The 24,817-nt window shown below is 41.6% G+C and overlaps 1 protein-coding gene across 17 annotated transcripts in view; it reads left to right on the forward strand.

Annotated features, from left to right (window-relative positions):
• CADPS (calcium dependent secretion activator) overlaps positions 1-24,817 on the forward strand; it is a 474,516-nt gene that overhangs the window by 376,642 nt on the left and 73,057 nt on the right. For 7 of the 17 annotated variants that reach the window (XM_053219134.1, XM_053219135.1, XM_053219139.1 and 4 more), the window contains 6 exons: positions 1,131-1,151; positions 2,358-2,514; positions 3,579-3,720; positions 11,787-11,933; positions 15,316-15,471; positions 19,260-19,407. In XM_053219134.1, the coding sequence (XP_053075109.1) occupies positions 1,131-1,151; positions 2,358-2,514; positions 3,579-3,720; positions 11,787-11,933; positions 15,316-15,471; positions 19,260-19,407 (771 nt within the window). The remainder of the gene's footprint in view (positions 1-1,130; positions 1,152-2,357; positions 2,515-3,578; positions 3,721-11,786; positions 11,934-15,315; positions 15,472-19,259; positions 19,408-24,817) is intronic. The other 10 variants (XM_053219136.1, XM_053219137.1, XM_053219141.1 and 7 more) reach the window with 3 other exon arrangements.

The following is a 24,817-nucleotide window of genomic DNA, read 5'->3' on the forward strand; positions in this document are numbered from 1 at the left end:
ACAGCTATAGATAATTGCTCAATTTTATGAAATTCCAATGAGGGACTAGGCTCTCTATAGATAGAAGTGGGTGCTTATTTGGGCCTCTGGTTTGCAACGTCTCAATAAACCTAGTAAGAACCAGGCGTGAAGTTGGGCTAAGAAATTTGGAATTTCAGACATTTAGGATTGGTTTTTTGTTCTTTTTTCTCTCTCTCTCTTTCTTTTTCTCCACACCCCGCCCCCCCGCCCCCCCGCCCCCGTCATCCTAGAGCAAAATCATATCTGAGTAGGCAACTCAGTCTTCCCAGTAACTGTTTACTTGGACTCACCCTGAAGCTATAAAGTTCATAAAATAACTAATGAGGAAGTATCAGCCAACATTTGGCGTGTCTTTGTGAAGTTTGCAAATCTCCTGCATCAGGATTAATGAGAGTCATCCCGCCATCTAGGGGTGGGGGCGGGAGTGGGACTCCAGCAAGTTCCAATATTTTCAAGGTCTCTGCCCAAAACACAGGTGGCTGCGAGAGCTCCGGGGGTGGGGCGGAGGATTTCTTCCTCTGCCGGATTTAGCCAGGTAGTCAGTGTGCAGCCAGCCCCACACCCCAGGGCCCTCGTGCCCAGGCAGGAAAACCACAATAAAACCTCATCGATTCAGAGACAAATACTTGTGGCAATTCAACTGCAGATGTGGCTCTTTTCATTTTTCTGAAGTGGAATGTTTGACATGATCTCAACTTTCTCTGGAAATTCTAACGGCTCTTCTCACAAGTTTTATCCCAGGACCTCTGAAGTTAAAGCTTCTATCTCTTTGGCTTCACTTTCAGCATCAGTGGGTCTATGGTTATTAGAAGTTTAAAAAAAAAAAACCTCTACATTTATGAGACACTTATATGGCAACCGGCGAACGCCTTTCGCTTTCGTGCCCAAGTACGGACTGCATTTGAAAGCAGTAAAATGATATCTCTTTTTAGAAAACCCCATAATGTAGGCTTTTTTGCTGACAGGCGAGCATCTCTCTTCTCTCCTTACTCTGAGTCGGTGAGGTTTTACTGTAAGTTAAAATGGAAACAGCAGGTGTCAATTTCCAGCCACGCTGACCTTGCAGAATGGTCCATGACTTGATTTTTTCCATTTAATTTGCAAACCAGCCACATGTTGATAAAGGAGAAGTAAGTAAAATGAAATCTCATGAAAGAAGAGAGGTGGACCCCTATTCTGCCTCCTAGTGGCTGTTAGAATATCCCCAAATAACTAATGAATCACAGAAGAGCTTGGCCATTGAGCAAACTCTTTTCATTTATGGAATTATTTCCATAATCATCTTTCATGTTTCCAAATGCCTTCCCATCTTTTTTTTTGGTGAATGCTCCGGAAAGTGTTTCCAATGTAAATACTTTACGGCATTGGGTTGGGGGCTGGGGGACAAGACGGGCAGCCAATTTGCTTTTGTTTCTCTGCTCTCTTTGAAATCAGGAAAAAAAAAAGGGGGGGGGCTGTTGACACCGCCACTCATTCTGCATGCTCCCTGCCAGAAATGATTAGTCAACATGCATGCATGCCTTTGAATGGCATTCACATCTGGCCTCGTCCGATGCGAATGTTGTCCCTGAGACCCTGCACAATGATTTCCAAGGACCCACGTGCATGAAAATGAGTTACTTCACTGATATTTTTTGGTTTTCAATGTACATATGTGTCCGACCCCCGGAAAAGTAAGTCCTGATCTTACTGAGTGCTTCCTAGCGTAAGCCTGATCTTCCCTACAGGCAGGATGCAAAACCAGAGGCTCCCTGCTGAAAGAGATTTTGACTTAAAAGTTTGGTGACAATTGCAACAATGGTTTCCTTTGCCTTGGTATGAAATAGGAGTGACATTACCGATGCATAGAGAAATAATGAGTTGCTGAGCTTGTATGAGCCCGTAGACATTTAAGCCCAGATGTATAGATGTAAGTGAATAATAACTGCAAATTTTCAAGTTAGACCAGCAGAAAACCCATAAACACAGTGAAGAAACTCCCAAATTCGAATACCCTAGAGCAAGAGCTAGCCAACGGCAGTGACAAAGAGCATGACTCAAAACGTACTGGATTATTGTAAATTGAACAGAAGTTCCACGTCTGCCATTCCTCCGGCTGCGTCCTCTGACCAGCAGATCAGAATACGTTTGAAGGCAGGCCTGGAATTATGAAAAGCGTTGCCTCGGGACACGTAAAAGCCCACTTGTCTGAAAAATGCTGTTCTTTTTACAATAAAGTCACCAAACCCTGCTGATGCACCATTAATCTTGACCAGTGAGGACTTGACTTCACATCTTCGGTGGGAGAGAAAAGCTCATCGCCTCTTTGTCTCTTGTTTTTCTGCCAAATTTCAAAGGCCTTTGCGTGGTGGTCAGACTTGATGGTGGAGCATGCGGAGACGTTCCTGTCACTCTTTGCAGTGGATATGGATGCGGCGTTAGAGGTGCAGCCCCCAGACACATGGGACAGTTTTCCACTGTTTCAGCTGCTGAATGATTTTCTCCGTACTGATTGTACGTATCGTCTTCGACTGGTTGACTTTCCTAAGTGGTGTGCAGATAAATAGATCAATAATAGGTAAATAAACAGATCAATGAAATGTCTCCTCTGTCCCAGGCAGACTACAGGCTTGTGAACCCCCTTCGTAGTTTTCTTATGACTTTAAAAACAACACAAGCTTACAGCTGATGGCCATTCTCGTTCTTCCAACAAATGTCCTGTTACAGGAAAGCCCTCTCTTCCCTAGGCAGGAGAACTCAAGAGCTGTGTGATAAGCGGGACCCATGCCTGTGTGTTTTATTTGCTTTTGAACAAGCTAATTAACTTAACCTCTTCACATTTTGAAATTTTTATTGAAAGATGTTTTCTAGATGAAAAACAATTTCCAGCTAAATAACACCCCAAGCGTTTCAGTACCTTACAGCAACACATAGCCATAAAATAAACCTTCCTTCCAAGAAGTGATGAAGGAGGGGAGGGGGACAGAATGCTCTTTCTTTCTGGGCATGTCACGGGAGGGAGGGGAGTGGGTGCAAGGAAAACCTGAAAACCAGTTGTCGATTATTGTTTTCACTGTGTTTTTAGAGTTAATTTAAAAAAAATTTTTTTAATGTTTATTTATTTTTGAAGGAGAGAGAAACAGAGTGTGAGTGGGGGAGGGGCAGAGAGAGAGGGAGACACAGAATCGGAAGCAGGCTCCTGGCTCTGAGCTGTCAGCACAGAGCCAGACGCGGGGCTCGAACCCACGAACTGTGAGATCATGACCTGAGCCGAAGTCGGACGCTCAACCGACTGAGCCACCCAGGCGCCCCTCACTGTGTTTTTAAAGGAGCGTGCTTTCCCTTTTTAGAAGAACAAAACAAATGGGTAAAATATTTTTGAATTCCATTTTCCTCCCACACAGATTGAATCATGAGCTTCAGTGCCATTCATATACTTTTATTACCTCCCCCCTGCTTCTTTTTCGCCTCCCCCAGAAACGGTATATTTAATATAAAAGACAATCCCTTCTGTATGTACATTGTATGCTTATAAACCAACTGTGGGTTCTTACCAAGCTTTTGCTTATCTGTTCTAGATAATTTGTGCAATGGAAAATTTCACAAACACCTGCAAGACCTGTTTGCCCCACTTGTGGTTAGATATGTGGATTTGATGGAGTCCTCAATTGCACAATCCATTCACAGGGGCTTTGAGCGGGAGTCATGGGAACCAGTCAAGTAAGGAAGCCTCTTTTGATATCATCGGAGTTTGGGTGCAAATGGCTGGACAGTCATACAGAAATGGATTAACGGTGTCACAGTTTTTATCGTTAGCAAGGACAGAGAGCAAACACTGTACATGTTTCTAACTGTGATGCTCACCCACAAGTGGGGGAGGGAGAAGGAGGTTGAGAAATGCTTTATGAAGTGAAATCTTTGTTTTATTGCACAAGATAAACAAGAAATAAGGGATAGAAACCTGGCTGTGATGTTAGTACTGTGTAGCTGACTCCAGTGGTGATACCCTAGGAATTAATGTTTCCCACAGTGTGTTCCATAGGGGTCTAGCCAAGCAAACTCTTTCTATTAAAGGCCAGGTAGTGAATATTTAGGCTTTCCAAGGTGCATAATCTCTGTCACAACTCCTCGGCTCTACCCTTGTAGTAAAAAACCAAAACCAGACAAAAAGGCAAATGAACGAGTGTGGCTGTGTTCCCATAAAACTTTATTTTCAAAACCAGGAAACTGTCCTGTAGGCTACAGTTTGCCATTTCCTGGTCTAGTCCTTGGAGACGCACTTTGAGAGAAGACTTCTCTGTGGCCAGATATGTTTAGGAAAGTCTATCTACCCCACTCATCCACCCCACACCTATATCTCCTGGAGAAGCAGAAAGCACAGCAGCATATTTGAAAACTCTGAGAGCATGGTAATACAGACCCTTATTTAACTCTGTTTAACCTGGAGCTTCCTAAATGTATTTGACCTCTTATTTTGTCAATGGGACATCGCTCCTGTAGGACCAACGACCGGAAATCCTGTAGGGTGTAAATTTGGCAATTTCCACAATTGCTTAGCAAATCTTAGATCCCATTGGAAATGTCTGGCAGAATCAGTGCCACCTGTGTCCCCAGCAAGAAGGAGGGCTGTGACTCAAGAATGCTGGAGGGTCAGTCTTAGGCTCCCCTTTCTAGAGAAGTAGAGGGCTGCTAGGTGTTGAGAATTTTCTGGTATGATTTGAAAAGCTCCAATAAAGCCTGGTATTAATTTTGCCCTGTCAGATTCCTTTTTGTTTTTTCTTTTCTGTAAGAAAAGCATTTTGTTCTTTCTAGTCCTTTCCATCTTTGAGAAGTAACAATCAGTATAGAGCATCACGGGGGTAGGTACAGCACACTTTGAGGTACTTCAGAACAAATATCTAAAACATTTCCCTCAGGTTCAAGGACTTGACTTGTGCCCTGTCTCTACACAGTTTTCTGGATTAAGATTCTTCCTCTTCATATTACACTGCACGACTCTAACTGACAAAGAAATGAGTGCAAAATAGCTTTCTCAGCCACACATCACCCACCCACCCCCCACGTCTAAGCCACAGGAGAAGTTTCTTGACTTACCCTACTGAAAGCAAGTTAATAGGTAGTTGCTCTTCATTCGCAAGTACCAAGAAATCTAAATCTTGGCTTGTTATTCTCAGGTTTATAACCTTCTCTTAATATGGCCCTGCTGACTTCTAACGCAGGAGAGTTAAACTGGGTCCCTTAATGATCAAGCGTGAACGAGGGGCTGTATTTTTTTGTAAATGCTCATTATATTCAAGACACTTGTGCTGTGGAGAACAACTGAGAAAAGGGAAAGGTTCAAATGAGTAATATTCACATTTTCAAAATAGTAATGGTCTTGAAATAGCTTGTACTTACTTGGGTTTAAATGTGGATGCTGTTACTACCAAACATGGGAGGAAATGATTGGTATCCGTCAGTATTTCTTCAAGGGCCCTGGGGTTAGGGCCTCGCCCTCCACTTACCAGCCAGAAGGCAAGACTTTGAAACTCTCTGAACTTCTCCTCTATAAAACTGACTTTTTAAAATGTCCCTACCCGGTATCTGAGAATTGTCATGAAGCTCTGGGAGAATGTCATTGACGTCATTTTATAATCTGTTAAATTCTTCAAGCAGATATCTGTTATTCCTCTTACAGCATTAAATATTCTCGATAACATAAGAAATAAAGGTAGAATCAAAATGACTTTCACAAATGGACGTGTTAGGGAGGGTTTTGCTGAGGATTTCTTTTGAATGATTAAAAGAATAAAATTTGAACTCTTGGATCAGTAATTTAAAGATCTGACCATTAGGGAAGCATGAATAGTTGTGAATAATAGCTTGGGAATGTTTTATGTAGATTTTTTTTTTTCTTCTCAAGTAGCTTTTTGCGGGTCAAACCGTGCTCTTGGTTAGTGACCGTGATTGTGGTCTGTTCAATTCGTGGTAAATAGTACATGCCTTTTGGAGTACATGGACACATTTGGAAGTGCCAACTAAAACATACATGAAATTACAATTCTTTGAAACCACACACATTTTATTAGCTGATTTGTAAACAGAACGTGGGTGCTATGACAGATTTGCAGAAATGGCCGGCACAAAATGAAGGGTAAAAAGACCCTGGGACTTCCTTTTATGTGCTAACAATGAGTCTTTCTATATTTCCTATCACGTGAAGAGAAAGTACAAACTCTTATCTGACCACTAGTGAAGAAGCAGAGATTCATTTTCCTTTTTGTATTTTTTTCCCAAGTAAAGAATGCTCTTTTTGGAATGTTTATTATTATTATTATTATGACGATGATGATGCGTACTCAAGAACAAGAAACTGACTTAGGTAAATAGATTCAGTTTGTACAACCTTCTCTAATCTTACCACGTGTTCCTCCATTACACACACACACAGACGCGCGCGCACACACACACACACATACACACACAGACAATACATACACACAGCCTTTCCCTCAAATAATTGTTATATTCAAATAGCTCTGTTCTTCCATTTTTCAAAAGTTGTGATTACAGGCACCTGATTATAGGTAAAATGACTGAGAAATGCATTGTAAAGCTTACTGCAAGAGAAACTAACATTCAAGTTATTAAAGAAAAACAGCACTCTGAAAAGAAAATGCTACTGATATATTGAGTTTGCTAAAAACAGAAGTATTCTTTCTTCTTCAGATTTTCTTATTTCAAAATATAGACCTGCAAAATAAACCAGAAATATAATCCTTTGAGCTTGATACAACTGAAGCTACTTGATAGAGTAACATGGCCAAGTTCTAGTGCTGCTTTTCTCTAGAAAGATGGCCTTCCATCTCTGCAAGGGAGAATGGGTCGCTGCATCTCTGTGTCCCTTAAGCCAGATAACCGTCATGATCAGCATCTCTATGCATTTGTGGAAAATGTCATTGTACCGCTTCTATAACCACAGCGGAAGGCCGTCAGCCTGTCAAGAATAGGCTCAAGCTAGAGCCCATAGCGCCCTCATGGGTGTCCATTAGGAAAGGTCATAGGGCCATTGCTGGGAAGGTTGTCCCCAACTCTCCCTGCAGCCCTGAATATGAGCTTTTGGCTCTCACTGACGTTGGGCAGCCTTTCTACCAGCTCTTCAGAGTTGGCTCCTTGTTAGTCAAGTCATTGTGGCCTTCGGCATGGAAGCAAACTTAGAAAGCAAGTAATCCGAAGCTCCCCAGGACTACTATGTACCCACTCCACACCACCTTTTCCTTGACAGATCATGTCTCAGTCTCCGCTTAAACACCTCCAGGTACAGGGAATCCACACTTCATGGTTACCCATTTCAGGTTAAAAGGGCTCTGAATGGTTGCTCTAGACACTATTTTTGACATATGCACACTGAAAAATCTGGGTTTCTCATTTCTCAGAATGCACTCTACCTCTCTCTGCCTGAGATGTATATGTGAAAGGTGTTTTTTAAATAACCTCATTTTCCAGATTGTCAAAGATATCAATATCTTAATGAACTGTCAGACCAAAGGCACCTTAGCGACATGTAGGTGACCTGGGATGAAATGCAAAAGTACTAGACTGAGAGGAGACTGAACTCCTGACTCTGCCATTAACTTGCTGGGTGACCTTGGGCAAGTCAGATGACTTTCCTGAGCCTCACTATCCTCCTTTGTAAAACAAAGACTTTGAATACCCAAGACTTTTTCAAGCATTCTGGAAAATGTGATTTTCCATATTCACCCCATATCCACATTTGGTCACCAGCGCCTCCCTAGCACCTAGAACAGAGCCGGGGACACAGTAGGTGCTCAATAAATATTTATTGACTAACATTTATTAAAGAACTATACAGCCTGCAAATTACAAGGATACAATAGAAAAACTGTGGGGATGAGAAAGAAAGAAAGATATAATCCCCTGGTCTGGGATCTCAATTTAGCTGGGTCTGAGCAACATACACAAAAGAAAAATGACTTTAAATATTTACCAATGTAGAAATAGCATAACAAAGTGTGATGAAAGCATGGAATAGAGGGGAACAAATCTCCACTGAGGAGTCACAAAGGGAATGGCTTGGAGAGTAAGATTTCCAGAGGGTGAGTGCTGGGAAAGAGCATAAGCAAATGCAGAAATATGGTGGAAGTAGAAACGGTGAATGTTTGATTTTGGCCAGCATGGATTAGGAAGGAAGCAAGCTATAAGGTTGGAAAGTTGATTGGGAGGTTCTAAAATCCCATGAAGTTTAGAACTTTATTCTCTAGGTCATACTTTTCAAACAGGGGCTTCATAGCTCCCAGACTGGTAAAAATTGGTTCTTGGCAGGGAAGAGGGGCAAAAAAATTTTTACTCTTGTTATGTATACGTATAAAGCACAGGTCTACATACAGTTCATAAACAGATACACAGTACATTGGTGGTATGAAATTCTCACGGGGAAGGCAGTTGGGGGCCTGGTGGTGATAATGAATAAAAGGTTGGGAAACATCATTCTAAACTATAGGAAGGTATCAAAGAGTGCCCACATCCCAAGCCAGGGATTAGACCTAAGGATAATCATGGAGAAAGGCTTTAGTGTCCAGAGCACCAAAAGAAGACAAGATGTACTATGTAGATTCATGCAACAAATGGCTCATAAAGTGGAAGGCATTCTGAATCTCAAGTCTAACCCCATCCAGAAGTCTTTGAGAGAAGACCCAACCATATCCTCTCTGCATGGAGACACAGTCTTGATTAGAATTTATTCCAGAAGTAAGAGATGTCTCTACCTCTGGTTGTTCATCCATAGAAATGAGGCATGCACATTTGTGACATTTATCCATGTGAAAGAGAGAGAGCAGATGATATTTTTTTAATCCAGTGATCCAGGGACAGTCCCTTTGACCTGAATGGGAGCTACCTTTTTTTTTTTTTTTTAGCAGAGTCCCTAAAATGAATGAGTCTAATTTTTTCAAGGTTATTTTTTAGTAAATGCACCCAACACAGGGCTCAAACCCATGACCCTGAGATCAAGAGTTGCACACTCCTCCAACTGAGCCAGACAGATGCCCCAGAATGAGTCTGATTTTTGACATATATCAGTTGTTGTGATTACAATTCACACCTCTTATAGTATCCAGAGATGTCCCATTATGATTCTCACAGAGAGGCCTGTGATGGACTTGTTTTTAGGTAGTTACTAAAGGGCAATTTGTTATCCCCATCAGTGGCTCCTGGAGCCTGATCTGACCTGAGTGCTACTAGAAAATTCTCCCTTTTCTCATGTATATTATGCTTGGAATTGCCTCTTTGACTATTAATACAAGTTATTAATATCCAAGTGAAATATTAGTAACATTAATACGACACTATATTATTTTGCTGAATGCAGAAATATCAAGCATGTTTCAGTCTTTTAAAAGTAGAGCATTCTAGTATGTCACATGAAGGAAATGTTTCTATGAGTCCAGTGCAGTAATCCAGCCAAAATGTCATATTTTACAAATACAATATGCTTTGATTAATATAAGTATTTTTCAAATTTGCATATGCAAAACAAAGCTCATTTCTAATTTGTGTACCCACCATCCGCTAATATGTTTAAATTAAGTTGCTTTTGCATACATCTGTATGTTATTCATTTCTAGCTACTTTTAATTTGCTTAGAATTGACATTTTAACTTGCCAGGCTGCCATCTCTAAAGATCTCCTAATTCCTTGATCATTATTCAGTGTGTGTATCATCTAATGATCACATTTGCTTATGTAGGCTTACACATGTCTTAATGGAAATCGCCAACGGTTTTGTAACATGGCAGTGTTTAAGTCTGAGAGCCACCAGGGACTGACTTCAGAGGCAGATTCTCCTGTTAAACAGAGAAGCATCAAGGAAGAAGTTCCACTGTTTCTTCTACCTAATAGTCATATTTAGCTACTCTTCTCTTGACCATTCCTAGAAGGGCACCCTTTCATTCCAAGTAAAGAAGCGAGTTAACTTTCCCAAAACGTGAAGTGCAGAGGACAAACCTGTGAGACAAACCTGTTTCCCTTAAGGAAAAGAACGCTAGCTTGATATTTTGCATTCTAGGTTTTTCCATCCGGATTGCCATTGTGAAAGAGTAACTTGTTTCTAGAGGGAGGCAGATGTCCTGACTCTCTGTGGGGCCCAGGACTTCTGACTTATCAGGAGGCTTGCCCCCAGGCAGCCCCAACCCTTGCAAGGGTTCTGTTAGTCAAACACAGCTTGCCCAGGGCAGATCTGCTTTGGCAAAACTTGCTCTTCTGCAAGATCCAAAAAGAAACCCTCAACTCCTCTGCCAAAGTTCTGTCAACTCCACTTAAACAGGAAGGCTCCTCTCAGATGCAGAGTTAGGCTGGGCTCTACCGTGCCAGTGACTTTGGCTGGATGGAACACCCTTAAAATGCCACTACAGAGGCACACGGTGCCAGCTCGAAGAGCGGTAAATGCCACAGTCCCTCCGCAGAGATACGGTTGACTCGAGTTGGGGTTTTTGTTTTGTTTTATTTTCTCTCTTTATTCGTAAGGTCATCCGTCTCTCCTTCATCATGTCAGTTGATCAATCTCCGTTCAAAAAACAAGAAGCTGATGCAAGGTCACGTTTTTAACTCTCCATTAATTTTAACAGTTTGCAGAAAAACACACTGCTCGGTGAACTTTCACACACCGAGCATGCCCCTATAATAATCACACAAAGAAACAGAACATCCCCAGTGCCCCCCCAAACCCCTGCATTCTTTCTTCCAGTTTTTATCTCACTTCCAAGTGTGACCGCTCTAACACGAGGCCACATTTTTCTTTTTAGTTTTAGAGAGACAGAGAGTGAGTGGGGGAGAGGCGCAGAGAGAGAGAATCTCAAGCAGGCTTCATGCTCAGCATGGAGCACACTGTGGGGCTCGATCCCATGAGCTTGGGATCATGACCTGAGCTGAATCAAGAGTCAGACGCTCAACCAACTGAGCCACCCAGGTGCCCCATGAGGCCACATTTCAAATCCACTTACGGTCCAAGAATTTAGAACTAGAGGTGAACTTTCTTTTCCTAGGTGTCTTTTTAGGTGTGTAAACATTTCTCCATTTTAATTGGACTTAGTTTGGGAGAGCAAGTTTCTTTAAGTGTTTTGTACAGTGACTCAGAGCTAATCCTTCTTCTTGGTACAATCCCTTCGTCCAAGTAAAGACGTCCTAGTTGCTTTCAACTAGGACACCCCATGTCACATATACCTGTCTTCAGAAGTAACAGTTGGGAAGTATGCATTCAAGTGGGTCAATTTCCCATTCTGCCTTGGATCTAATATCTGACTTGAGAAATGTGCCTCCCTCAAAAATAATTTACGAATAAAAGTAAGAAAAGGAAAGTACGCCACCATTTGTATCGGTCTCAGTCACTTCCCCGGCAGCCCCCACCCCACCGATGCCAAGTATTCCATGCACTTCATGTCCTTAGTGTCAGACAAGTTCTGGACTCTCACGGCAGTGCATTTGGGAACCAGAGCCCCCTCACAAAGGCATTTCTATAATGTGATCATTGTGTATAGGTGTCTGTGAGCTTTCACACTTTTAAGTCACTCTGTAGTTAATTTTTTTCCCATTAACTTTTGTCATTTCTCTCTGACTACTGAGCTGTACCACAATGCCCCATCCGTGAGCTGTCTTCTGAAGTGTGTGGCCTGCGTTTCCCCTGTTGTCTTGCTGTGAACTTGGCCAATTTATTTACAACTGTCATGTGCTTCTGCCGCATCTGCATTGTCACTGTGATGGTATTTTTTTCTTTCTGTCTGTTTCTTCCACAGGAGTTTAACCAGTAACCTACCCAATGTGAACCTACCCAATGTGAACCTTCCCAAAGTACCAAATCTACCAGTTAACATCCCTCTAGGCATCCCACAAATGCCTACTTTTTCGGCACCGTCATGGATGGCTGCTATATATGATGCTGAGTGTGTATTCAGTTCACATTAGATCTAATTTAAATTTAAGTGATCTTGGCATGGATATGTATTGTTTATTTCTATACATCCTATATAACAGAGATGGAGATGGATAATTAGACATATTTTGCTGATCATACGGAGACAATATTGTTTATTTCTGGCACACAGCGTGTTTGTAAGACGTTTGCTATATATACAGCACTAACAATTTGTCTTACGCCCACTGAATGCTTGAGGACTACGTTTAACTTCCTGAATTCTTTTGCAAAAAGATTCTGCCCATGTTTTTTGTTGTTGTTGTTTTTCTTTTTTAAATTAGAGTGCCATGACTTTGGGAATTATCCGTTCAAAAATAGTCCAAGAAACCTCTCTGATGGGCTGGCCAGTCCTCTCTGGCCTGATCCAAATCTAAGAGGGAAGCACACTTACCTAAAAGCTGGGGTTTTCTTTAAATAAAAAATTCCTAGAGTCTGTTTAAACCGAAAGGCATATTTCGGGTGTCAGCAAATGGCAGGATATAGTAACAGTATGTTCAGGGCTAAATGAAAACTTCTGAATGGATCAAGCCTTAGTAATGTATATGTTATGTAAAGATACTTTCCAAGGTCAAAATACAATATGGAGCATTGGGATCTAGGTAGCAAGAAGCTATCTAAATTTGAGAATGCAAGAGTCGAAAAACAGATAATTAAATTTTTTGGTAGCTGTATCATCTGTGGTCTGAGGATAGGACCATTCTTTACATTCATCCATACAAATGCCAGGAATGCATGGGGTTTGTTGTTGTTGTTTTTGTTTTTGTCTTTTTTTTTTTTTTTTTTTTTGGAGGCCTAGCCACCCCTTTAAAGGCAGCAGCTCAGAGGGTCAAGGTTATGCAGCCACTTCTAGCTTGGCAAGTGGCTCTCTTTTTTTTCCCTTTGCAAGAAGAAGATCCAACACCCCTAAATTCTATCTCAGAGAAATTAAAACCATGTGCATGATTTAATAAGTGAAATAGAGTTTAGTGATTCTATACCGTCCTTTGATCCTTTTCTTAGACCACAGCTAATTATAGGCCAGATAAGCTTTTTCTTGAAAGAATAAATTGGCACATTTTCAAAGGGAAGTGTTAGTATCAAAGGAATAAAAAATGATCTGAAACTGGCAGTGATGTTTTGAAATGTCGAAATCACATTTATCAAGATGGCCCTCGGCATTCTTATTTTTGCAATAATCCAGGTAGAAACTGGATGTTCAATGACCGCTCTACTTGGCTGCTTCAGAGTTGCCTAACATTTTTAAAAACTATGTTCGTTCACAAGTTCACAATGCGATCATATGGTCAATGTGTCTGATTCTCTTTTAACGATGAACTAAGACCTCCAAAAATTTATACCTGAAAAAAAAACTTCTACAAAAAGTAAATCATATTCATGCTAAGATGACTCTATCAAAAGTTAGATTAGGTAGTATCTGTTAAAAATTAAAACATAAATATCTGACAGCTTTTCTTACCTTCTTTTGTGCATGCTCCGTGGCATTGTTTCTGAAAAGATATGAATCAAGACATTGTAATAAAGCAGATAATGGTCTCCATTCAATTAATTAAGGCATGAGTGGGAACACATTTTGGTAACTGCTCAGCAATCAAAATAATCTTGGTGCTATTGCCTTAACATTAACAGTTTATCTTAAAAATAAAAAGAAAATATTCTTTTCCTCATGTCAAAACTTAATAATAAGCTCTTCAAAGAAAAAAAAAACCAGAAGAATTTTTTGAAACTCTGAAACCAGATGGGTGTCAAAATGTTGTTGTAATAAATACCAATTATTGCATTCATATGTACTTAATGATTTAAAACATACAACCATGCAGTTCCAAAACGGGGTTTAGACTAGACCAAGTTGGGGTTTCTTTTTCCCAAGCATAGGATGGGGCAGGGGGAAGGCTGAACTTTCATGGAGAAACAATGCATTCCCCCACTTTTGAACAGTGCTTACGGCAGTATCTGAGTAGAAGGCGTAGATCCTCAATCGCTCACCAGGAAATGCCTGATTCTATATCTTTTCATAATTCCAGTTTCCTCCTTTGCCACCTTTCATTTTAAGGACGTGTTTCCATGTTACCTGCTCCTTCGTGTCAGATACATCTACATACTGACCTCAGACTGGTCTGTCCTTGGAAACATTACCCTGTTGGTCCAGGCCGTAGGCTCCCTCTTGGCATGTTGGGAGTTTGCCCCCTCCCCACCCCACAGTAGCTGTGTATGCGTTTATGCACTAGCTATATTTCTCTCTGAAGCATTAATTCAATGCAGCTGGCATCTGTCACAATAGAAACACCCACTCTCATCTGTTTCTATAGACGATGTCAGAACAAGTGGTAATGCATGGTGTGTTGGACATTTTATAAATTACCGTGTTAGCATTAGTGGTATGCGAGGAAGGGGGGGTGGGTGGCCACCCCTCAGAGCTCCAAACGGGACTGTTACCAAAGAGAAAGCCAGCCAGAGAAGGGCAAGAGGGTGAGAGGCGGAGCATTTCCCATACACAGGCTTTCCGTGGATGCCCCAGGTAAAAGTTTCTTACACGTCATTGTACAGAAAGGAATCAAGACCAATTTCTCCATCTGTACAGGAGACTGGGTAAGGTGGTGCAACGGTAAAAGAGCTCAGGTTTCGAGCCCTAAAGCTTTGCCAATATCCCGTGTCCGCTCATCGCCCCCTCCCCCCACAACACCTCACCTCGTCCTGGGGCTGTCTATGCAACAGGCTGGTCGATGATAATTGGAATAATAGCCAAACTGAACAAGAATCTTGGACTCAAGGTATCCAGGTGTACTCGTCTTGATTTGAGTCACCCCAGTTTCTTTCCAGCTCTTCAAAAGAGAAAGCAGGTCCTCGCTCACCACTTTGTTAGCACTGTCCTTTTAAAACTGAAAGTCTTGTGCAATCTCCAAGAGACCTCCGCTCTGGAGGGGAGCTGGGGAAATGCATGAAACCCTGAATTTTAATAACTGCATGTTGCCATGTAGTTATTATCTGTTGAGACTTACTTCTCCCTCTGGTTCGTGGCCTTCATCTAAATCATCACATGTGTTAATGTGGTTATTAAAAGAAGGCTGATTTTTACCATACACCGTTCTCCTTGTCATGGTGGGGCAACACCTTTCCTCAGACTTCTCACTGGTCTGGAATGATTGGCCGAACAAAGCAGACTAAGTCATGTATGGTAAAACTCAAAATCTGCCGGTGGAGATTGCCCCCACCTCCACCGCCAACATGCGTCGTTTTGTATGTTGAAGCCACTGTTTGCCTTAAGCCTTCTAGCGCCTAGTCGTCTCTGTGTCAGCTTTTCCAGAACCCAAGGCCAGTGGGTGACTATTGTTTTCTAATTTTTATCCTGCCAGTAATGGATCAGGCACTTCAGAAGATCTGTTCTGGAAACTCGATGCCCTTCAGACCTTCATTCGGGACTTGCACTGGCCCGAAGAAGAGTTTGGAAAGCACCTAGAACAACGGCTGAAGCTGATGGCAAGTGACATGATTGAATCTTGTGTCAAAAGGTAAGCCTAGTGGCTGGACAGGCTCTGCATGCCCTCTCTACTAACCTCTGACTCGGGGAATGGTAGGCAGCCACTCATTTGATTGGCCGAAATTTGGATTTTTGAGGGGAGAAGGCGATTGCTCGTCAAAGTCAGCCAGAGTGGTGGCCACCCAAGTCTAGCTCCTGTTCACCCGCCCCAAACCCATCTGTCCCAAACCCAACACAATATGGCAGCCAGTTTCTTCAGGATCCATGTGTGTTCTTATTCTGCTCTGTATCCCTGGTATCTAGCGGCATCTGACACAAAGTATTTACTTAATAAATATTTGTTAAAGGTACAAGTGTATGTGGGAGGGGACAACTAGATGAAATAAAGAGAAGTACACGCCATTCTGGAGCCGCCATATCCAGTACAGGTAGTGGGAATCGAATGCCTTTTAAGAAACGTGAGCAAGACCTCAGCGACATCATTCAGTCTATATACATGAACTGAGCACTTACTGTGTGCCTACTCTTAGTTGTCCTGCCCCAAATCTAACTAGTTATCCATCAGGGGCCATTTTGATTTCCTACAAATTGCCTGTTTTGTCGCTGCGGCATATAGGATTGAGGTGAGCATGCGGCACTTGAAGCTCCCAGGTAGAATGTTCTGAGAAAGTGAAGAGAAGAAAACGAGAACAATATGCATCCATTCAGCAAAAATTGTTTAGCTCCTCCTATCTGCCAGGCACCATGCTACATTCTTGGCATACCATCGAAGAATAAGACACCACAGCCCGTCCCTCCTGGAGTATCTATATCTGTGTATCAGACACAGAGATGAAATTCCTCTGGTTTAACATCGTTGTCATCACCCTGTCTGTCCCCAGACACACATCCAAGTTCCTTTTCCAGTTCATAATTGCTCCATTATTCTTCCTCCATTCAAAACAAAAAGGAGAGACCACAAGCAGCCTAGGCCACTCCAGATCTCCAGATGTTGTGTCGTTTGGCTGATGGATCAGTTGTGGGTGACGGGGGCTGGGTTTGTCTGGGAGTGATCTGAGTTTTATATCTTGGAGAAAGAAAAGAGAAGTAATAGCATCAAAACTGGGAACCACAAGGGCAAAAGAACAGCACGGTCCTAGGCACGTGAGCATCTCAGCAAGAATGAGAAAAGGAGCCACATGCTGTGGGGAGTCTGGACAGGTGTTTGATGGCACTTCTGGAAGCTTACAGTCCTGGCGACCCACATTTTGTGTTTTATTCTTGTCTTAGCACTCTTAGAACCAAAGGCAGACCTACTATTCAAACCCAAGGTCAAAACGTTTCCTGAGAATTTCAAATTCTGCCATTTCCTACATGGCCTCTATCGGTTTTAGGAAGAGCAACTCCTTTCGTGTGGCCAAAGCATTCTGCCAAAACCTTCTTGTGGGGCAGTTCCCCTGTGGTGAAAAATTCTCTCCTGATCTGTACTCAGGGCTACGGCACATTAGAATGAACACTTACCCGCGTCCAGTCTGTGCACACGATTGTACAGAAAGATGTGCATGCCCTTCTGAGAAGCCAGTCTTTGGAGTAGGGTAGGGAGACCAAAGGAAGACATGTGGATGTGAAAGATAGACAGTGACTCCCTTACTGCAAATCTCTGGGGAACAGCCACCCCAAGGAGTGTGGAGCACTCACAGGCAGGGAGTCTATCTGATTCTCTCTGAGCTCCTGGCCCTCCAGGTCCCAGCATCATGTTTGGTACATAGCTGTGAAGTAACCTTTCGTTAACAAAAGTTAGTCAACTGCACCTGCACATCAGCGATGGATGCTTAAATTTCTGGATGTCCCTTCCAATTAAGGCCCCAGACAAAAGCAGACAACTGCAAATATAAGTGCAAATATCACCCCCCAACCTCCAGATGCAGAGGGTAAAATACGAAAAAGCCCTTGGATATTTGAAGACATAGAATCTACATGAGTAGAGCCTAGATCTTTGGCTTTCTTTCCTCTTTGAGACAGAATCGATGGCCCTCGTTCTAGAAGGACATCAACATAAGGACATGATTTCATACATGCAAATATGCGACATCCAAAAGTTTCAATCAGGCGCTCATTTCCAAGTTTCTAAGAAGTTTAAATCATTCATTCGATGGGCGTGACAGAGCCTGCAGTCTAGTCTATATCAGATACCGTATTTCACCAACACATTGCCCCCTAACCCTGCCCTCAAGGAGAGTCATGTAGATTCAGTGACTGCACCGTCCCTGGCACGTTGCTCTATGGAGCCCCGTAAGTCATATTAACTTTGCCTCTGGCTTCCCCCTTTGCACAGCCCCACCCTCCCAGGGCCGTGCACAGTTCTCCTGTGGAAACAGAAGCCGGTGACTTCCTTGTAAGGGAGCGATTTAGCACTTCCCCTTCTCAAATTGGGCCGGAACTGGCATGCAGGCCTCAGATCAGCACAGGGACCTGTCCAGCTCAGTCCCCATCAGACATCCTTTTCACAAAACCAGAAAAGGATGTATTTTCAGCGTAGCTTAAAATGATCATCATGATTAGAAAGCTACTTCAGTGCACCGAGCCTTTAGGAGCCAAGATACATTTATCTTTAACATGATCATATAATATATAGGAGTGTTTTAAGGTTTTTTTTTTTTTTTAAGTTTTTTTTCTTAAGAACTAGGCTTCCAACCTTAGAAATTATACTTGGCTTCCCTGCATGCACTCAGGGTGTGTTAGCAAGCTGGCATCCTTTCCCGAGCTAACTAGCTGTGTGGTCCTCCTATGCACTGTTAGAAAACTGCTACAAATACCTCCTAAAGCAATGCTTTCCTGGTGGCTGCATGATCTCCAGAACCTGACCGTGAACAATACTGAAAAGACACATTGGACGAAAGGAGCTTTAATAAAACCACTTACTAGCCAGGCGCTTTTCTTTCAAGACGTGTGATGATGTGACCCACTTCTCTAAAACCTTTTACAATATAACTGGTCCCCTTTACAATGCTGATACCAAGGATTAAATCTCACACCTGTATTACCAGCTGGCCACGGCAGACTAGGTTTTTCCTGTGAGCAGTAAGCACATTGCTGGGATCAGAATTCGACCTATGTCAAAATTATGTCACTCTAAGCTTTTACCATTACACAATTATTGAATTGGTAAGTATATTATGCCATTTTCACTTGTAAAAAATATATACTCATACTGCAGAATAATAGACATTGCAAACAAATATACTGGAAGTCCCCTGATATCACTCCTTCTAATTGAACTTTCCTCCCCAAAGTTACCTATCTTATTTTTTTAGTCCTTAAAGCCATATAATAATTGGACTTTTTTTTTACTTCGGTCTCTTTCAAAACCAAAAGAAAAAAAAAAACACACCAAATGTCATTTAAGATTTTTCCCCCACCATGAGATTTTGAAGATTAGGAGCTGCTTTTTTGTTTTTTGTTTTTTTAATGAAGTGATTCAAGGTAGGCAGTTGCCAATGTGAGAGAAGTTACATATGCTATAATGCTATAATTGGGTTTTTGTTCATTCATTCATTCTCCTGCAATTAGGGTTCTCCATAGCATGTAAACTATAGACAGAAATACCCTGAGCTACAGGTGTTCCGTGTTCTGCCGAGAAAGGAAGGGTTTACGTGGCTGTCTGCGTGAATAGGCCTTCCTTAGTTGGGAAAGTCATTTTTAAAAGAACACATGTGAAGTCATTGTCGATTGAAACTGATTACAGCCTTCAATTTTCTTTTTCACTGACCTCTCAGAAAATGTCTCCTCCACCTGCCGCCACGAATGCTGAATTGGTCTTTTCCTACTTTGTTTTAATAGAACCAGGATTGCATTTGAAGTTAAGCTGCAAAAAACCAGTCGATCAACAGATTTTCGAGTCCCACAGTCAATATGCACCATGTTTAATGTTATGGTTGATGCCAAAGCTCAATCAACAAAACTTTGCAGCATGGAAATGGGCCAAGAGGTAAAAAAAAAAAAAAAAAAAAAATACACATTTTCCCCCCTCCATTGATCATGTAAAAGAAAACTTCACAAGTTCCTTCCATCTATACCAGTGTGCTAGTTTCAGAAATATTCTCTAACATTTGCGGATTAAGCTACAGATGAATGTGTGGTATCTGTTTGTTAAGTCAATTTCTAAGGCACATGCTAATAAGAATGCCAGTCACTTGGAAGTGATTCTTGGCTGGAGTTGGAGTGGCCGTAAAGTCCCTTTAAGTCACATGATGTGGGATGACCTTATTTATTAAGCTGGTATCTCCAATAGATCTGTTTGCCAGAGTGTAAGTCATTTTCACATTTGAAGTGCATTTTATCACTTGGAACATCTGGTCAGCAGGAGAGCTCGCTTCCTTGCATCAAGCAACTTCCAGGATATATAATGTTATTTCACCCTGCTACCCCAACCCCAGCCAGCAGGTTCTGAATTTTTAAGAAATGACAGACTTTCCAGTTTCCTTAGATTGAGCTGATTGTGACCAAAAGGTTAGTCCTTGCTAAGTTTCCAATTCCAAAGTGGTATTTAAAATGTAAAGGAGAAAGAAGCAGCAACTTGGGCTTGATTAAAGACTATCATGATCATTTTTCTCCGATGGCCTCAAGCCAGCTAGATATTCATATACCAATTTAGAATTAATTCAGAAACATTTCTGGCAACTCTCGTGTTGTTGCCAATTGGCATAAATTGCTCCTAAATCAGATCTTTCGATACCAGCCTTACATGCTCAGAATTCTTACTAAATTATATTTGCTCCTTATTCGTTATTTATTTTCTCTTTCGGCACCTTCCATTTTTAAACGTGGGTTGGTGATATTCTCTTCCTGGCAAAATCATCTCCAACCTTCTTTCCCTACAAATCAGCTTCCTTAGCCACCCCTGTTAACTTTTGCTCCCAACTTACTTCCTTTTGAGGGACATTTCCTTGGGGGTTATGTTCTAGGCACTGGGGGCAAATGCAGTGGTTCTCAAAATTTCAGTGGGCATCAGACTCATTGAGAGAGCTTCTTAAAACCCAGTGGTTGGGTCTCACCCCAAGAGTTTCTGGTAGGTCTGGGGTGTGACCCAAGAATTTGCATTTCTAACCAATTCCCCAGTGATGCTGATGCTGCTGGCTGGTCTGGAGACCACAGTTTGAGAATCGTTGGTCTGGAGGCTTGGATCCAAGAAGGAGTTAAGATTAGGGGCCACACGTGAAGGACAGCCTCCTGAGGAAGGCTTGGGTTAGGCTCGTTAAGTCACTCAGCCTGTCTGAACTTCAGTTTTCTCATCTGTAAAATGATGGCCCTATTCTAATTTATTTCAGGCTATTTTGAGCTGCAGAATCGGTTCTTCAAACCTTACCAAAAAAGCCAGCATGTGAAACAAATAAGATTAGAGCTGCTCTGGATAAAGCAGAGGGCAGGGGGTCAAAGAAGAGGGTCCTCGTGCTCAAACTACCAGGTTCCTTTCCACCTCTGCATTTCTTTGCTGCCCACCTGAATTCTCTTAGGCTTCACGGATCCCACTTGAAAAATCCTGCTTTTGGTGATTTCTCATGTTCATTCAGATCCCTTTGAGTTCAAATTTTCCAAAATTCTGTCCCTCATGAATTTTTCTCCCCTTGAGCTCCTTTTCTGAAAATTGAGATGTAATTCACATGCCATACATTTCAGCCTTTTAAAGTATGCAATTCAATTCACAAAGCTATGCAACCACAACAACTATCAGTTTTAGGACTCTTCCTTCACCCTAAAAAGACACCTGACTTATTAATAATAGTTGCCCAACCCTCCCTCCCCAGCCCTGGGTAACCACCACTCTACTTTCTGTCTCTAAGACTTGCCTATTCTGAACATTTCATATAAATGGAATCTCATGTGGCCTTTTGTGACTGGTTCCTTTCGTAGGACATTGTATTTTCAAGACTCATGTTGTTGCAGGCATCAGCACTTTGTTCCTTTTTATACTGAATAATGTTTTATTACTTGGTTATGCCACATCATATTTACCAATTCATCAGTTGATAGACTTTTGAGTTGTTTCTACTTTTTAGCTACTACGAGTAACACTGCCATGAACATTCAACGTACAAGTTTTCGTGTGGACCTATGATTTCAATTGTCTTGAATATCTACCTAGAACTGAGATTCCTGGGTCATGTGGTCTGTCTTATTATAGCCATTCTAGTGTGTGTGCAGTGGTATCTCACTGTGGTTTTGATTTGCAGTGATGTTGGTCATACTTTTATGTGCCTACTGACCGTTTGTGTATCTCCTTTGAAGAAATATCTATTCAAATCCTTTGCCCATTTAAAAAATTAAATTCATTTTATTGTTTAGTTGTTAGAGTTCTTTATGTATTGTGGACGCTAGACCATTATCATACATAGGATTTGCAACTCTTTTCTCTGGTTCTGCCAATTGCCTTTTTCGCATTCTTGGTAGTATCCTTTAAAACAGAGTAGTTTTGTTTTTGTTTTGTTTTGTTTTAAGTTTGATGGAGTCCCATTTATCTCTTTCCCCTTGGAGCTTCCTGAGATGTCCATTTCAACTGAATTTCACAAGGATGACACCACTCCAGGATGAGAAGGGTTGTTGCACTAGATTGGCCTCCTTTTCCCTCAGCAGCTCTTATGACTTCAGATCAACTCAGTTGTGGCCACATGTAAAGAACTCCACATACCTGGCCAGATGCTAAGTAATCCTTCCAAATAAGCCAAGTCACTCTGAGCTTTTCTCCTTTTTTTTTTTTTTTTTTTTTTTTTTTGAACTGGGGCTTGGGGACAGTAGTGTATGTTGGAGGGCAGGGGTTGTTGTCACAGGCTCCACTGAAAATTTGATGAAATTTATGGAACCAATTTCCAGGGGAAAAAATACTTTCACACAATTTCACCTTTCAGGGGGCATGATGACCTTGTTAGGTCTAACTGTAGACCCTAGTTGGAGATATATGATAAAAAATAGCAAGTAGGTTTTGTCACAAGGGGACCCTGTTCTTACCATTCCCATGAATCACTTCTGTGCTACAGTAAAATGACCTTGGCTTAACCTTGGAGTTTTGGTTTTCTTGAAGAACAAGTTTTCCAGTGGCTTAATAAGTACATCTTATGGGTGATGTACGTTAGCTGCCAAACTCTGTGACCTTGATCAAGTCCCTTACTGTTACAACCTAACTGTCATCATTTATCAAATGAAAGATATAGCATGCAACCCACAGCCTTTGAGAGATCTGTAGCTCGTAAAAGCTGAGGATAAAGCTCCCTAATTTCTGGATGTCAGATTAGAATGTTGTCTGGGATATGCTCAAATAGTAACATTTTTGAGGTTAAACAGCAGTACCTACTTCTTCCGGGATAGTATTCTATTTGATGAAGTAGAAAACACATCATGTATCCCTTTCAAACAATTCAACATTCTTTTTTTATGAAAACAATAACCGAGGCTGGTTAACACTTCCTATTTTTTCTGAACCCCTACATCCCCCTCCAAGACCAAATGATCTTTATTAAGGGCTCATCCAATACTGCATTCTAGTCTCTGGCTCTTATCCTAAGACTCAGTTTCCCAGACCATTCTAGAGAGAACTGCCATGCCATTTCTCCTTAGTATAATTGAATCAGAGACACCTAAGTGACCAGCTCATGGGACTAGAGGGCTCTGCTGACCTTAGAATACCAAATGACCGAGAATAGTCTGAACGAAGCCAGATACAATTTTCAGTATATCTATACTTCCTCTGAGGGACCTTGCCTGTGACCTTGAGTAGAACTTCAATGGGAAGTCTCATGCAAATAGCCTCTCCTTAATTTTTCTCACTTTGCAGGATTGGGATATTCATCTCCAAAGTCACCGGAATTATAAAAATGAGATTGGCCAAAGATGACTGGAAATTGGGAGAACAGACAGAAAGTTCAATGTTTTTGTGTACTTTTCGCTTTGTGAGTTTGGGATATTAAGCTCACATTCCAGATCTAGTTATAATACCTGCTTCCACCTGGATCCCAACTCCCTCAAAGTGTTTTAGACTAGTGACTTGGCCAGGTGATACGGTATCCTCCAATTTTAAGATCACTTCCTTAATTTCATCACCAGGGTAAAGTCTCATCTAAAAACAGCTGTTGAAGCATTTGTTAACCATACTTTTCCATCTTAAATATTTATTTTTTCATTAAAATTTTCAAAGCACCAGTAGAAAGGAAATTGTGTATTAAATAGTTTCTCACTTGGTCTAGTGTGTTTTCATCTCATTTCCAAGGTCAGATGGTCTTAACAGAAAGACAACATACACACAATCTGTTCCATGACAAGGCAAAATGTGCAGTACAGGAAGTCAAGTGGAATGATTTTTACAAAGTGATTGTGAATTTGCAGCAGCCTAGCTCATCAGAAGCAGAAGTGAACTCCAAACTTTCCATACCATTGAAGATTAGCGGTTCCCTTGGTATTATCATGATCTAGTGCCCCAATATATAACTTATGGGTATTATCATTATTATTATTATTACTAGGGTAAAGCCAATCCAATGATGCCGGGAGAGGGAACTGGAAAATGCAAAAATAGGAAGGATCCCTCTTTGTACCCATATTGGGATGCAGACTTCAAGAGACTTTGTGGCAAGATGATCTTATTGTGGGGATGGTAATTAAAAGATGCCCCAGTGGTATTTATTCCCCTTCACAGAGCTTCACATCTGCGTGGAACAGATAATCTCCCCAGAAAGAGCAGAATGAAGTGCTCACTATTGCCCTGGAAAAGCTGGTTAATCGATAAGTTTGGGGAGAATTTGGTAAAAACAAATGCGTGCATTTTGTACTTACTTGTCTAAAAATGGGGACTGCTTTGATATCCAGCCCTTTAGTGCATGTTAAGCAGAGCGGATATGACCCTGGTGGACTATCTTTGCCAAACTAAGTTTTGTTTATTTATCAAAACAACCTTTTCATAACGGGGGGGGGGGGACGTAGACAGGAGTAACGATAACAGTATTTGTCCAGAGTGAAAGGGAGAGACAGTGGAATTCTCTGCAGGGAGGTCAGGGCAAGTTTGTCATGGAAAAATTGAAGGCGGGAGGAGGTTCCAAACACCCACCATGTCTCCATATACTTTAGTGTGGACTCCTTCGAGAATGAAAAGGTTTGAGGTTCCCCCACCTGTGAAGAGAAAGCATATTTGCTTTTCAAGAAAAAAAAATGGCATTACTAACACCTCAGACCATGAGCCTGTATCTCTCCCGGTACATGGATAACGACTACAATGGTCTCTGCTCACCATGTCAGCCAAGTGTTCCAAGAGAACGTTTCTATTCTCAGTGATGTTCTTTGCTGGGTTAGAAGCCCCCCGCTTCACATTTCAGATTGTATTATTTTGCCTACAACTTGCTTTTCTGAGTTAGTTA

Source organism: Acinonyx jubatus, chromosome A2, assembly GCF_027475565.1.
Source record: "Acinonyx jubatus isolate Ajub_Pintada_27869175 chromosome A2, VMU_Ajub_asm_v1.0, whole genome shotgun sequence".
NCBI lineage: Eukaryota > Metazoa > Chordata > Mammalia > Carnivora > Felidae > Acinonyx > Acinonyx jubatus.